The sequence below is a fragment of the Coregonus lavaretus genome, assembly GCF_964263955.1.
Source record: "Coregonus lavaretus genome assembly, chromosome: 27".
NCBI lineage: Eukaryota > Metazoa > Chordata > Actinopteri > Salmoniformes > Salmonidae > Coregonus > Coregonus lavaretus.
Window position 1 is genome coordinate 24,994,062 of NC_140014.1, and position 15,000 is coordinate 25,009,061.

The following is a 15,000-nucleotide window of genomic DNA, read 5'->3' on the forward strand; positions in this document are numbered from 1 at the left end:
GATCGTGACAGAAAAACCCACCATACAAGGACCAAGCAGCGTGTCCAGGAGCAGGCAGCCTGGACATGGGAGGAGATATTGGACGGGAAAGGATCCTGTACTTGGAAGGAGATACAGGCCGGGATGGATCGGCGTCCGTGGGAAGAGACGGTGGAGGCGCGCCGTAGAGAGGAGCAGCGGCGCCAAACGGGTCAACGTCGGACAGGCGAGAGGCAACCCCAGAAAATTTTTAGGGGGGGGCACACGGCATGGACGACGGGGCTGACGGAGGCAGAAAAGGGGCGTATTCAGAAGGCCACCAGGTTACGGGGGCCACTGGTCAAAGTAGAGCCAGTGGTGTGTGTCCCCAGTACGGTCCGGCCTGTTACGGCCCCTCGCACCAAATGGACGGTGTGCGTCGCCAGCCCGGTCCGGCCTGTCCCTGCTCCACGCACCAAGCCTACGGTGTGCGTCGCCAGCCCAGTCCGGCCTGTCCCTGCTCCACGCACCAAGCCTACGGTGTGCGTCGCCAGCCCAGTCCGGCCTGTCCCTGCTCCTCGCACCAATCCTACGGTGTGCGTCGCCAGCCCAGTCCGGCCTGTCCCTGCTCCTCGCACCAAGCCTACGGTGTGCGTCGCCAGCCCGGTCCGGCCTGTCCCTGCTCCACGCACCAAGCCTACGGTGTGCGTCGCCAGCCCGGTCCGGCCTGTCCCTGCTCCACGCACCAACCCTACGGTGTGCGTCGCCAACCCAGCCCGGCCTGTCCCTGCTCCACGCACCAAGCCTACGGGGTGCGTCGCCAGCCCAGCCCGGCCTGTCCCTGCTCTACGCACCAAGCCTACGGTGTGCGTCGTCAGCCTGGTAAGGCCCGTTGCTGCTCCACGCACCAAGCCTACGGTGCGCGTCGCCAGCCCGGCCCGGCCTGTTCCTGCTACTCGCACTAAGCCAGGGGTGCGAGTCGTCAGCCTGGTAAGGCCCGTTCCTCCTCCACGCACCAAGCCAGGGGTGCGCGTCGTCAGCCTGGTAAGGCCCGTTCCTCCTCCACGCACCAAGCCAGGGGTGCGCGTCGTCAGCCTGGTAAGGCCCGTTCCTCCTCCACGCACCAAGCCAGGGGTGCGCGTCGTCAGTCCAGCACAACCCGTGCCTGGGTCACCGGTGCCTGGTAAGGTACCGGTCAACTGCTCCACTATGGAGCTGAAGCTAACCACTCCTGCTAAGTCCAGTTCAGCTCCAGCCAGCGGGGCCAGACTGGACCAGGGGCGCTATGGGGGGTTTATTGGAGGGTGGGTGGCAAGGCCGGAGCCAGAACCGCCGCCGAGGAGTTATGCCCACCCAGCCCTCCCCTGTTTTGTTCAAGTTGAGGCGCGGTCGCAGTCCGCGCCTTTAGGGGGGGGTACTGTCACACCCTGGCTCTGGGACTCTATATGTTGAGCCAGGGTGTGTTCATTCTGTTGTGTTTATTTCTATGTTGGCTAGAGTGACTCCCAATCAGAGGCAACGAGTGTCAGCTGTCGTTGGTTGTCTCTGATTGGGAGCCATATTTAAACTGTCTGTTTTCCCTTTGTGTTTGTGGGTTTTTGTTCCGTGTTGGTCATTGTTACCGTGGACTTCACGAGTCGTTTCTTGTTTTGTTTATTGGTGCCTATTATCTCTAAAGATAATAAAGTTAACCATGTTCGTTCATCACGCTGCGCCTTGGTCTATTCAATACAACGATCGTGACAATGAGTGGCTCCTCTGACACTGAAAAACTGAGATCAATCTGGTCTTGAATTCAAACAAACAATAGCCCAGGCCAATGAAGCGACAAACAGATTGTACAATATTAGGAAGCAATATACAGTTGAAGTCTGAAGTTTACATACACTTAGGTTGGAGTCATTAAAACTAGTTTTTCAACCACTCCACAAATGTATTGTTAACAAACTATAGTTTTGGCAAGTTGGTTAGGACATCTACTTTGTGCATGACACAAGTAATTTTTCCAACAATTGTTTACAGACAGATTATTTAACTTATAATTAATTGTCTCGCAATTCCAGTGGGTCAGAAGTTTACATACACTAAGTTGACTGTGCCTTTAAACAGCTTGGAAAATTCCAGAAAATGATGTTAAGGCTTTGGAAGCTTCTGATAGGCTAATTGGAAATCAAAAGAAATCAGCCAAGACTTCAGAAAAGAAATTGTAGACCTCCACAAGTCTGGTTCATCCTTGGGAGCAATTTCCAAATGCCTGAAGGTACCACGTTCATCTGTACAAACAATAGTACGCAAGTATAAACACCATGGGACCACGCAGCTGTCATACCGCTCAGGAAGGAGACGCGTTCTGTTTCCTAGAGATGAACGTACTTTGGTGCGAAAAGTGCAAATCAATCCCAGAACAACAGCAAAGGACCTTGTGAAGATACTGGAGGAAACAGGTACAAATGTATCTATATCCACAGTAAAACGAGTCCTATATCGACATAAACTGAAAGGCCGCTCAGCAAGGAAGAAGCCACTTCTCCAAAACGGCCATAAAAAAGTCAGACTACGGTTTGCAACTGCACATGGGGACAAAGATTGTACTTTTTGGAGAAATGTCCTCTGGTCTCATGAAACAAAAATAGAACTGTTTGGCCATAATGACCATCGTTATGTTTGGAGGAAAAAGGGGTTGGCTTGCAAGCCAAAGAACACCATCCCAACCGTGAAGCACGGGGGTGGCAGCATCATGCTGTGGGGGTGCTTTGCTGCAGGAGGGACTGGTGCACTTCACAAAATAGATGGCATCATGAGGAAGGAAAATTATGTGGATATATTGAAGCAACATCTCAAGACATCAGTCAGGAAGTGAAAGCTTGGTCGCAAATGGGTCTTCCAAATGGACAATGACCCCAAGCATACTTCCAAAGTTGTGGCAAATTGGCTTAAGGACAACAAAGTCAAGGTATTGGAGTGGCCATCACAAAGCCCTGACCTCAATCCTATAGAACATTTGTGGGCAGAACTGAAAAAACGTGTGCGAGCAAGGAGGCCTACAAAGCTGACTCAGTTACACCAGCTCTGTCAGGAGGAATGGGCCAAAATTCACCCAACTTATTGTTGGAAGCTTGTGGAAGGCTACCCGAAATGTTTGACCCAAGTTAAACAATTTAAAGGCATTGCTACCAAATACTAATTGAGTGTATGTAAACTTATGACCCACTGGGTGTCAGAAAACGGGCGTAGGTGTGGTGTGGGAATCAAATGCAGGATGCAGATGCAAGTCCAAAAATACTTTAATAAAGTCCACAGAATGAACGGCTGCAAACAGAGCCGGAGGCACAAGAAAAATAACGCACTAAGCGTAAAAAATACAACACACGCACAACAGTGCGGACTCTCTAACAAGAATAGAGCACAAACAGACTGGCAACACCTGCTGACACGGAACAACTACACACAACCACAAGACAGAAACAACGAGAACTTAAAGGACACATAATCAAGACAAAATGAGAAACAGGTGTACCAAAACAGACCAAACCAAACAAACACAGAAACAACGAACGGTAGCAGCTAGTACTCCGGGGACGACGACCGCCGAAGCCTGCCCGAACAAGGAGAAGGAGCAGCCTCGGCAGAAACCGTGACACTGGGAATGTGATGTAAGAAATAAAAGCTGAAATAAATAATTTTCTCTACTATAATTCTGACATTTCACATTCTTAAAATAAAGTGGTGATCCTAACCTAAGACAGGGAATTTTTACTAGGATTAAATGTCAGGAATTGTGAAAAACTGAGTTTAAATGTATTTGGCTAAGGTGTATGTAAACTTCTGACTTCAACTGTATATACAGTACAATATACACTACATGACCAAAGTATGTGGACACGACAAACATCTCATTCCAAAATCATGGGCATTAATATGGAGTTGGTCCCCCCTTTGCTGCTATAACAGCCTCCACTCTTCTGGGAAGGATTTCCACTAGATGTTAGGACATTGCTGCGTTGACTTGCTTCTATTCAGCCACAAGAGCATTAGTGAGGTCGGGCTCTGATGTTGGGTGATTAGGCCTGGCTCGCAGTCGGCGTTCCAATTCATCCCAAAGGTGCTCGATGCAGTTGAGGTCAGGGCTCTGTGCAGGCCAGTCAAGTTCATCCACACCGATCTCAACAAACCATTTCTGTATGGACCTCGCTTTGTGCGTGGGAGCATTGTCATGCTGAAACAGGAAAGGGCCTTCCCCAAACTGTTGCCACAAAGTTGGAAGCACAGAATCGTCTACAATGTCATGTATGCTGTAGCATTAAGATTTCACTTCACTGGAACTAAGGGGCCTAGCCCAAACCATGAAAAGAGCCCCAGACTATTATTCCTCCTTCAGCAAACTTTACAGTATGCAATGGGGCAGGTAGCATTCTCCTGGCATCCACCAAACCCAGATTCGTCCATCGGACTGCCAGATGGTGAAGCGTGATTCATCATTCCAGAGAATGCATTTCCACTGCTCCAGAGTCCAATGGCGGTGAGCTTTACACCACTCCATCCGATGCTTGGCATTGCACATGGTGATCTTAGGCTTGTGTGCGGCTGCTCGGCCATGGACACCCATTTCATGAAGCTCCCAACGAACAGTTATTGTGCTGACGTTACTTCCAGAGGCAGTTTGGAACTCGGTAGTAAGTGTTGCAACCGAGGACAGACGATTTTTACGCGCAGTGCGCTTCAGCACTTGGTGGTCCCATTCTGTGAGCTTGTGTGGCCTACTACTTCACGGCTGAGCCGTTGTTGCTCCTAGACGTTTCCACTTCACAATAACAGCACTTACAGTTGACCGGGGCAGCTCTTGCAGGGCAGATATTTAACAAACTGACTTGTTGGAAATGTGGCATCCTATGATGGTGCCACATTGAAAGTCACTGAGCTCTTCAGTAAGGCCATTCTACTGCCAATGTTTGTCTATGGAGATTGCATGGCTGTGTGCTCGATTTTATACACCTGTCAGCAACGGGTGTTGCTGAAATAGCCGAATCCACTAAGTTTAAGGGGTTTCCACATACTTTTGTATATATAGTGTATTTTGAAAAACAGTGTTGCTGTTAGCTACAAATTGGGAGTTGTTGAGAAAATGTTTTTTCTATTGGTTCTACAGACAGATTAGTCTTCTCTTTTCAGCAGTAAGTGTGTGCTTTCCAAACTGTATGTTTTTTCCTTGATTGTATTTTGAAATCTGCAAAAGGCAAACCGACAGCAGTTCCCATTCAAGTCAGAACTGGCATCCATTGCTAGTGTACCCATGAGTTTAACAGTTAAATTGCCAGAGTAAGAGGTTACGAAACCCTTTTATGGATTATATGTCTATGACCGCAACGCAACAAGCTGTAGCCTATATTTGGCACACATACTGCCCAAACTGCAGCCTTCCCGACTGTAGGCAAACCGGTAACTGCCAAAATAAAGGAAACGTGAGTAAACAAGGGATACAAAGTATACTGAACAAAAATATAAATGCAAAGTGTAAAGTGTTGGTCCCATGTTTCATGAGTTGAAATAAAAGATCCCAGACATTTTCCATACGCACAAAAAGCGTATTTCTCTCTAATTTTGTGCACAAATTTGTTTACATCCCTGTTAGTGAGCATTTCTCCTTTGCCAAGATAATCCATCCACCTAACAGGTGTAGCATATCAAGAAGCTGATTAAACAGCATGATCATTACACAGGTGCACCTTGTGCTGGGGACAATAGAAGGTCACTCTAAAATGTGCAGTTTTGGCACGCAACACAATGCCACAGATGTCTCAGGTTTTGAGGGAGCGTGCATTTGGCAAGCTGACTGCAGGAATGTCCAACAGAGCTGTTGCCAGAGAATTTATATACCCTAAGCTAACTCCAACGTCGTTTTAGAGCATTTGGTAGCAGGTCCAACAGGCCTCACAACCGCAGACCAAGTGTAACCATGCCAGCCCAGGACCACACTTTTACGACACTCTATGTTGGTCTTTCCTTACTTTTGGCAGATACCTGTATGTGCTTGTTATAAAACTTAATCCACAGTTATTTTTTAAAGAAACTATTGATCCTCTGTGGCTAAATTATGTTCTCTGGTGTATTTTGAACATTGAGAGCGGGCTTCTGTGGTTGGATAACAAATAATAATATTAAAAACAATTACGTAATGTTTTTCTTAGCTTTTTTTTTTGCCTCTTGGGCCCCCTACGGGCTTGGGCCCAGCCCATGACTCACACAATTGACCAGTCACAGTTATTTATTATGCAGTTTATAAACAAATATATATTAATCAGTTACCCAATCAAGGCACGTGGGCCCCCTACCTCCTCTCTCCCCATCTGATGATTAGCAGAGTGGCAGCAGGTAGCAGCAGGCTGTCTACACTCATTGAGAGCAGGCTCCTGAGTCTTCCTGTGGTTGGCGGTTGCAGTGAAAAATTATAAAATATATACTACATATATAATGTATACTGTATATATAATATATACTGTAAATATTTCCTTATTTATGATTTTTTATATTTTTTGCTGCCTCTTGGGCCATGGGGCTTCAGCACCGGTAAGCCCCTGCATTAATCCAGCACTGCGGGCGGGAAGGTGGAGCTCCTGTGGGCTGCGGCTGTACTGGGTATCACTAATATTTCATGCCTAGCAGATAGACAGAGGCAGTGTGCCGTGAGCACTTTCACTGGATCTGTCTGCTGGAAACTCAGATTACTTGTGTTGGGACGAGCCATGTTCACTTTACCTTATCGTTACCCTAGCTAAGTGACCTGACATGGCTGGCCCCTGTCCTGAGTCATCTAATGATGTTTTAGGGCAGTGGATTATTTAATATAAACCTTAGTGTTGGAATTTCACTCTTGGCCCTTTGGTAAGTACCACTGAACAATATCTATCACCATCAAATGATAAGTTAATTCATGCAAAGATTATTGTGATTTGGTCTTTGCATCTCTTATACCCCCATGGGCCACTCTCAGACAGAGGTAAGAAAAAATCTTAACTCAGACAAAGAAAAGAAGGATGAGTTTTCTCCTCATTTACATAACCAAGAACAAGATGTCTGAGTGGGTTTGTAATATCTGGTGAACATTCAATAGATTAGGCAGGTGATCCCTCTGGTCCATGTCCTTATGAAGATCGTCTGACATCTTATATTGAGTATGCAGAATGTCAGATTTGCTGCTATTTCTCTGAGAAGGCTTTTGTGCGCTTAATTGAAGTTCTCATTTTGCACAGCGGTTCTGGTCTTGACCAAGGCCTGTTTGATTGGCACACCTGATAATGAGTATTAGATGACAATTGTAGCTTGTGTTATTCTTCTCAGTGAGCACCCAACCCGCTTTCATAACATCAACTCTATGGAGTCAGGCAGCCCCATTCCTGATATACTGTCTGTATGAGATGAGAGGTGAACAGAGGTGTGTTTTTTATGGATCTATCAACTTTTAAATTGGAAGTGTCCTCCTTGTAACTGTCAGTCCCTTTTTCTCAGTCTCTCTCTCTGTGTGTGTTCTCAGGTTCTCCAGCTAGGCTCAGACATCCTCCCCCAGTACAAGCAGGAGGCTCCTAAGACTCCCCCCCACATCATCCTCCACTACTGCACCTTCAAGACCACCTGGGACTGGGTCATCCTCGTCCTCACCTTTTACACAGCCATCATGGTGCCCTATAATGTGTCCTTCAAGACCAAGCAGAACAACATTGTGTGGCTGGTGCTGGACAGTGTGGTGGATGTCATCTTCCTGGTGGACATCGTGCTTAACTTCCACACCACCTTCGTGGGGCCTGGTGGGGAGGTCATCTCAGACCCCAAGCTGATCAGGATGAACTACCTGAAGACCTGGTTTGTCATAGACCTGCTTTCCTGCCTGCCCTACGACATCATCAACGCCTTTGAGAACGTGGATGAGGTGCGGTAGGCTGGCTCAGGAAAAGGGGTGGGGGGATCTTTTAAATAATGTTTTTAAGGACATAATCTAAAGGTACTCCTGGCAGGATGTACAGGTGTGCTCTGGGTTCTTTCAAAACCACTTAGGCTGACAAGCTCTTGAGATTTTTTTGTCCTCCAGGAGAAGCAATAATCAATACTCCTTCAACCCAATCATAAAGAATGTGATTTTCCACCTGATGGAGTGTACAATTAACTGGATTTTAAACTGAAAAACCTATGAACAGTGTCACTGCTTTTATAGAGTTCAATGATAGATATTCCATTACTATCATTTATTGAGCATACTGTAGGTAATAAAACCCATGTTTTAGGAGAGAGTGAGTGTGTTAGTGTGTATCCAGGTCAAAATGCATGTTTATATAGGTTATACACTGTATATACTGTAGGTTATATACAGTGCCTCCAGAAAGTATTCACACCCCTTGACTTTTTCCACATTTTGTTGTGTTGCAGCCTGAATTTAAAATGGATTAAATTTAGATGTTGTGTCACTGGCCTACACACAATACCCCATAATCTCAAAGTGGAATTATGTTTTTATAAATGTTTATAAATTAATTCAAAATTAAAAGCTGCTGGCCGAGTGGCGCAGCGGACTAAGGCACTGCATCGCAGTGCTTGAGGCGTCACTACAGACCCAGGTTCAATCCCAGGCTGTGTCACAGCCGGCTGTGACCGGGAGACCCATGAGGCGGCGCACAATTGTCCCGTCGTCTGGGTTTTGGCTGGCCTGGATTTCCTTGTCCCATCGCGCTCTAGAGACTCCTTGTGGCGGGCCGGGATCCTGAAAGCTGACTTTGGTAGCCAGCTGGACGGTGTTTCCTCCGACATATTGGTGCGGCTGGCTTCCGGGTTAAGCGAGCAGTGTGTCAAGAAGCAGTGCGGCTCGGCAGGGTCGTATTTCGGAGGACGCATGGCTCTCGACCTTCGCCTCTCCTGAGTCCATAGGGGAGTTGCAGCGATGGGACAAGACTGTAACTACCAATTGGATATCACGAAAAAGGGGTAAAACATTTTTTTTTAACAATTAGAAATATGAAATGAAATGTCTTGAGTCAATAAGTATTCAACCCTTTTGTCTTAGAGACTTACCCAGAAAGACTCACAGCTGTAATCACCACCAAAGGTGATTCTAACATGTATTGACTCAGGGGGTTGAATACTTGTCTAATCAAGATATATTAGTGTTTTATTTTCCAATAATTTATATATTTTTTATATGTTTTCTTCCACTTTGACATTAGAGTTTTTTGTGTAGATCGTTGACAAAAAATGGCACTGTAAAATACATGTTTGCTGTATTGATCGCTGAGGTGCCCAGGTGGCTGGGAGGTTCACTGCTGTTATTTGAAGCTGATGTGAAGGGGGTGAATTATGTCCTGTATTGGTGTCTGGTCAGGATACAGTAGGTGAATGGTCTCTTGCTGTATGTTAGTTCAGGTTTGTGTGCCTCTCTGGGGCTTCTCTGTGTGGGCCTGATAGTTTCTGAGGGCTCCTGTTGGGATGTGGCTGTAAAGTCCACTAGCTTACAGAGGGAGTGGGCAGGAGCAGCCGTTGGGGGCTGATAGGAAATCAATAGGATTCAAATGCACAATCACTTTTCAAAACTCACGGTGATGATTTGTCTCTGTGTCAAGCTGTGAGCTCTTATTGAGGGAAAAGGGTCATGTACAGCCCGGTTGTGGTAGCCAATGTGCACACTGTATTGTAGACCTACTGTCACTCTGAAACATGCAGTGTAGAGAGAGAGAACAGAGAAAATAGGATAGAGAAGCTATGGAGTGAGCTGATAGAGAGAATAACAGGGAAAGACAAAGATATGTAAAACAGAAAGAGAAATAGTACAGGTAATGAAGATCATTTTCTTCTCTTATGTCTGGGTTGGGTTTTTTCCCTTTTTTCTGTTTCTGGAGGGTTACATTTTGATGACAGTTTTTGCCTTTCAACATTATGGCTCTATGGTTGATGTTAAATGACTGCAGGTGCAATGCAAAATATCAAGTGCTTTGCTGCACATTGGTCTTTAGTTGCTGTACTTGCTTGCATGTTGAGCTTTAGTCCCTGTACATTATAGTGAGGATGCTTTGTCAAGATTTCACAAAACACAACAGATATTGCAGATATTTCACACACAGAATCACACTTGTGTATAAGGCTACACTGTCACATTCTAGCAGCTAGGACTGTTTGTACACAACATAATGTTTTCACAAGTCTTCTTCGCTGTGTGCTGCTGGCTGCTGAGGCTGACTGAGGTCTTGGAGGGGAGGAAGGGGGCTTTGAGCAGAGGAGGGGGATGGCAGGCCCCTATAGTCTGGGCTGCTACCTGCTGGCACCGAGCCCCAGTAAAGTGCACTCAGACGCACGTTTCCTGTCTGCAGGGGCCATGCCAGCGCTGGATAATAAAGTGTGACCTTTTTGTATGCCAGGCATGTTGCACTGAACAGAAACATTTTTTACATTTACATTTACATTTTAGTCATTTAGCAGACGCTCTTAACCAGAGCGACTTACAGGAGCAATTAGGGTTAAGTGCCTTGCTCAAGGGCACATTAACGTCATTTAGCAGACGCTCTTAGCCAGAGCGACTCACAAATTGGTGCGTTCACCCTATAGCCAGTGGGATAACCACTTTACAATTTGGGGGGGGGGGGGGGGGGGGGGGGGTTAGAAGGAATACTTTAGCCTATCCCAGGTATTCCTTAAAGAGGTGGGGTTTCAAATGTCTCCGGAAGGTGGTGAGTGACTCCGCTGTCCTGGCGTCGTGAGGGAGCTTGTTCCACCATTGGGGTGCCAGAGCAGCGAACAGTTTTGACTGGGCTGAGGGGGAGCTGTGCTTCCGCAGAGGAAGGGGAGCCAGCAGGCCAGAGGTGGATGAACGCAATGTCCTCGTTTGGGTGTAGGGACTGATCAGAGCCTGAAGGTACAGGGGTGCCGTTCCCCTCACTGCTCCAAAGGCAAGCACCATGGTCTTGTAGCGGATGCGAGCTTCAATTGGAAGCCAGTGGAGTGTGCGGAGGAGGGGGGTGACGTGAGAGAACTTGGGAAGGTTGAACACCAGACGGGCTGCGGCATTCTGGATGAGTTGTAGGGGTTTAATGGCACAGGCAGGGAGCCCAGCCAACAGCGAGTTGCAGTAGTCCAGACGGGAGATGACAAGTGCCTGGACCAGGACCTGCGCCGCTTCCTGTGTAAGGCAGGGTCGCACTCTCCGAATGTTGTAGAGCATGAACCTGCAGGAGCGGGTCACCGCCTTGATGTTGGCGGAGAACGACAGGGTGTTGTCCAGGGTCACGCCTAGGCTCTTCGCACTCTGGGAGGAGGACACAGCGGAGTTGTCTACCGTGATGGCGAGATCATGGAACGGGCAGTCCTTCCCGGGGAGGAAGAGCAGCTCCGTCTTGCCAGGGTTCAGCTTGAGGTGGTGATCCGTCATCCATACTGATATGTCTGCCAGACATGCAGAGATGCGATTCGCCACCTGGTGATCAATCTGACAGACCCAGGGGAGCCTCTCCCTCAGCACTGTGGGGGCTTAGGTTAGCATTATTAGGACCCACTCAGGCTGACTGTGAAGGTTTTGGGTTAAAATTAGCCTAGTGCTAAGGCCGGCTTTAGGGATTTGGGTTAGCATTAGCCTAGCGCCATTTCTTCAGTTAAAAGCTTTGAATCTTAAACTAATGATAAAGATCATGGTGTCAATTTTCTATCAATTTGATGAACTGCACGCTATGTCCTGAAGTCTAGTCTAATGTTGCTCCTAAAGGGGCATACACAGCCTAAGGCCAGGGGTACACCACCTGACTCTATCCACCCTCCATTTCTCCAGTGGTGTGTATTCATGGCGCCAAGAAATCCAAAGAATTGACTTTTTTTTTAAACAAATGTATACATAACATAATTTATCTTCCGTCTCTCTGTGTTTCATAATTTTATTTCAATTCGCAAGAGTCTGAATGTATCTCACAGGAGAAAGCCTCTGAGCGAGTGAAACAGTGCCCCTCTGACTCTCTACATGTAATCCATCTATCTGATGCTGTCTGGTCCAAACGAGCATGACATTGTTGCCGCCCGTAGCATTGAATGCAAGGGAAGCCAGCAAGCATTTGGCCTCCCTTGATAAAAAAGTATTAAACATTTGTCAATCAGCGTTGAGCTAAACTGAGCGTGCTCAACTGTGAATGGTCCTGGCGCACCAAAAAAAGTGTCAAGGGAAGCCAGCTTGGATTTTGGCGTCACTCCTATCAAATCGCATTGAGAGCGTACATCATTGACAGAAAAACTTGAATTGTTGCATCTCGTTGTGTTGTTGTCATCCAGTGGCTAGCTGGCTAGCTAAAATGGGCCCTTTCTTAAATTAGCCATGGATGGAGATAGGAATTTGGACTTCTAGTTATATTTCATTCTCCGTACTGGCCAAGGATTATAATGGCGATTCTGATCCAACCAGAATACATTGTTGAGCCCCTGGCCTGAGAGTATGGAAGTTCAATATGTAGCTAGATGTAGAAGGCTAATGTTAACTAGCTAACGTTTGCCATGAATGGAAGTTAGGCTTGCAACCAAGCCTTTTAGCCAGGTAGCCTAATGGCCGGCAGGGATGTAGCTCAGTAGATAGAGCATGGCGTTTGCAACGCCTGGGTTGTGGGTTCGTTTCCCACAGGGGGTATGAAAAATAAAAAAATATGTATGCACTAACTGTAAGTCGCTCTGGATAAGAGCGTCTGCTAAATGACTAAAATGTAAATGTAAATGTACTGTATGACAGAGTGATATACCATTTCGTCAACATGAAAGAGAGGAGGATGGCATTGGCATTTCTCTACTAGTAGGGTGAGTCAACATGTTTTTCTATTTGCACGAACGCACACACACAGAAATCAGAAACATGGACAGCCACATCATATTTAGCTTAAGTATATTCTACTAAATTGTATTTGGTATATTTTAGTTGTCGCTGTATTAGACTAAGCAGAGGTGATTTGATGATGTTGAAATGTTGAAGTTGAAATGGTGCTGGAATAGTGGAGGCAGGTCCTGTTTTCTTTGCGACTTGCAGTAACTCTCTGTGGTTCTAAATCAATAGTTGTTCAGTGGTTCGAAAATGTCGGAAACATTACTTGCTGTAGGTCATGTAACTGTCTGTTACATGCAATATGCTTTATGGACTTCACTGGACATAGGTTGCTATCCGGTTTTGTGATGAAACAAAGGTGTGGTTGAATTTATTATGCCACTGTGTCTTCTTATTGTCTCAGCCTTTAGGCCTACATATACAGCACCAGTCAAAAGTTGACACACCTACTCATTCAAGGGTTTTTCTTTATTTTTACTATTTTCTACATTGTAGAATAATAGTGAACACATCAAAACTATGAAATAACACATATGGAATCATGTAGTAACTAAAAAAGTGTTAAATAAATCAAAATATATTTGAGATTCTTCGAAGTAGCCACCCTTTGCCTTGATGACAGCTTTGCACACTCTTGGCATTCTCTCAACCAGCTTCATGAGGAATGCTTTTCCAACAGTCTTGAAGGAGTTCCCACATATGCTGAGCACTTGTTGGCTACTTTTCCTTCACTCTGCAGTCCAACTGATCCCAAACTATCTCAATTGGGTTGAGGTCAGCTGATTGTGGCGGCCAGGTCATCTGATGGAGCACTCCATCACTCTCCTTCTTGGTCAAATAGCCCTTACACAGACTGGAGGTGTGTTTTGGGTCATTATCCTGATGAAAAACAAATGATAGTCCCACTAAGCGCAAACCAGATGGGATGGCGTATCGCTGCAGAATGCTGTGGTAGCCATGCTGGTTAAGTGTGCCTTGAATTCTAAATAAATCACAGACAGTGTCACCAGCAAAGCACCCCCACACCATCACACCTCCTCCTCCATGCTTCATGGTGGGAACCACACTTGCAGAGATCATCCATTCACCTACTCTGTGTCTCACAATGACACAGTGGTTGGAACCAAAAATCTCTAATTTGGACTCATCAGACAAAAGGACAGATTTCTATTGCTCGTGTTTCTTGGCCTAAGCAGGTCTCTTCTTCTTATTGGTGTCCTTTAGTAGTGGTTTCTTTGCAGCAATTCGACCATGATGACCTGATTCACACAGTCTCCTTTGAACAGTTGATGTTGAAATGTGTCTTGTTATTTGAACTTTTATTTGGGCTGCAATCTGAGGTGCAGTTAACTCTAATGAACATATCCTCTGCAGCAGAGGTAACTCCGGGTCTTCCTTTCCTGTGGCGGTCCTCATGAGAGCCAGTTTCATCATAGTGCTTGATGGTCATTTCTCTTTGCTTATTTGAGCTGTTCTTGCCATAATTTGGACTTGGTCTTTTACCAAATAGGGCTATCGTCTGTATACCACCCCTACCTTGTCACAACACAACTGATTGGCTCAAACGCATTAAGAAGGAAAGAAATTCCACAAATTAACTTTTAACAAGGCACACCTGTTAATTGAAATGCATTCCAGGTGACTACATCATGAACCTGGTTGAGAGAATGTCAAGAGTTTGCAAAGCTGTCGTCAAGGCAAAGGGTGGCTACTTTGAAGAATCTCATATAAAATATATTTGCTTAACTTTTTTGGTTACTACATGATTCCATGTGTATTATTTCATAATTTTAATGTCTTCACTATTATTCTACAATGTAGAAAATAGTAAAAATAAAGAAAAACCTGTGAATGAGTAGGTGTTCTAAAACTTTTGACCAGTGTTGTGTATGTATATATATATATATATGTATATACAGTGGCTTGCGAAAGTATTCCCCCCCCCCCCTTGGCATTTTTCCTATTTTGTTGCCTTACAACCTGGAATTAAAATTGAGTTTTGGGGGGTTTGTATCAATTGATTTTAAACAACATGCCTACCACTTTGAAGATGCAAAATATTTTTTATTGTGAAACAAACAAGAAATAAGACAAAAAAACAGAACTTGAGCGTGCATAACTATTCACACCCCCAAAGTCAATACTTTGTAGAGCCACCTTTTGCAGCAATTACAGCTGCAAGTCTCTTGGGGTATGTCTCTATAAGCTTGGCACATCTAGCCACT

At 45.8% G+C, this 15,000-nt stretch overlaps 1 protein-coding gene across 1 annotated transcript in view; it reads left to right on the top strand.

Moving 5' to 3' along the window:
- LOC311102645 (voltage-gated delayed rectifier potassium channel KCNH5-like) overlaps positions 1-15,000 on the top strand; it is a gene marked incomplete at both ends in the record, with an annotated part of 153,578 nt that overhangs the window by 40,486 nt on the left and 98,092 nt on the right. The window contains one exon of the mRNA XM_084144008.1: positions 7,487-7,879. Coding sequence (XP_084000134.1) covers positions 7,487-7,879 — 393 coding nt within the window. The remainder of the gene's footprint in view (positions 1-7,486; positions 7,880-15,000) is intronic.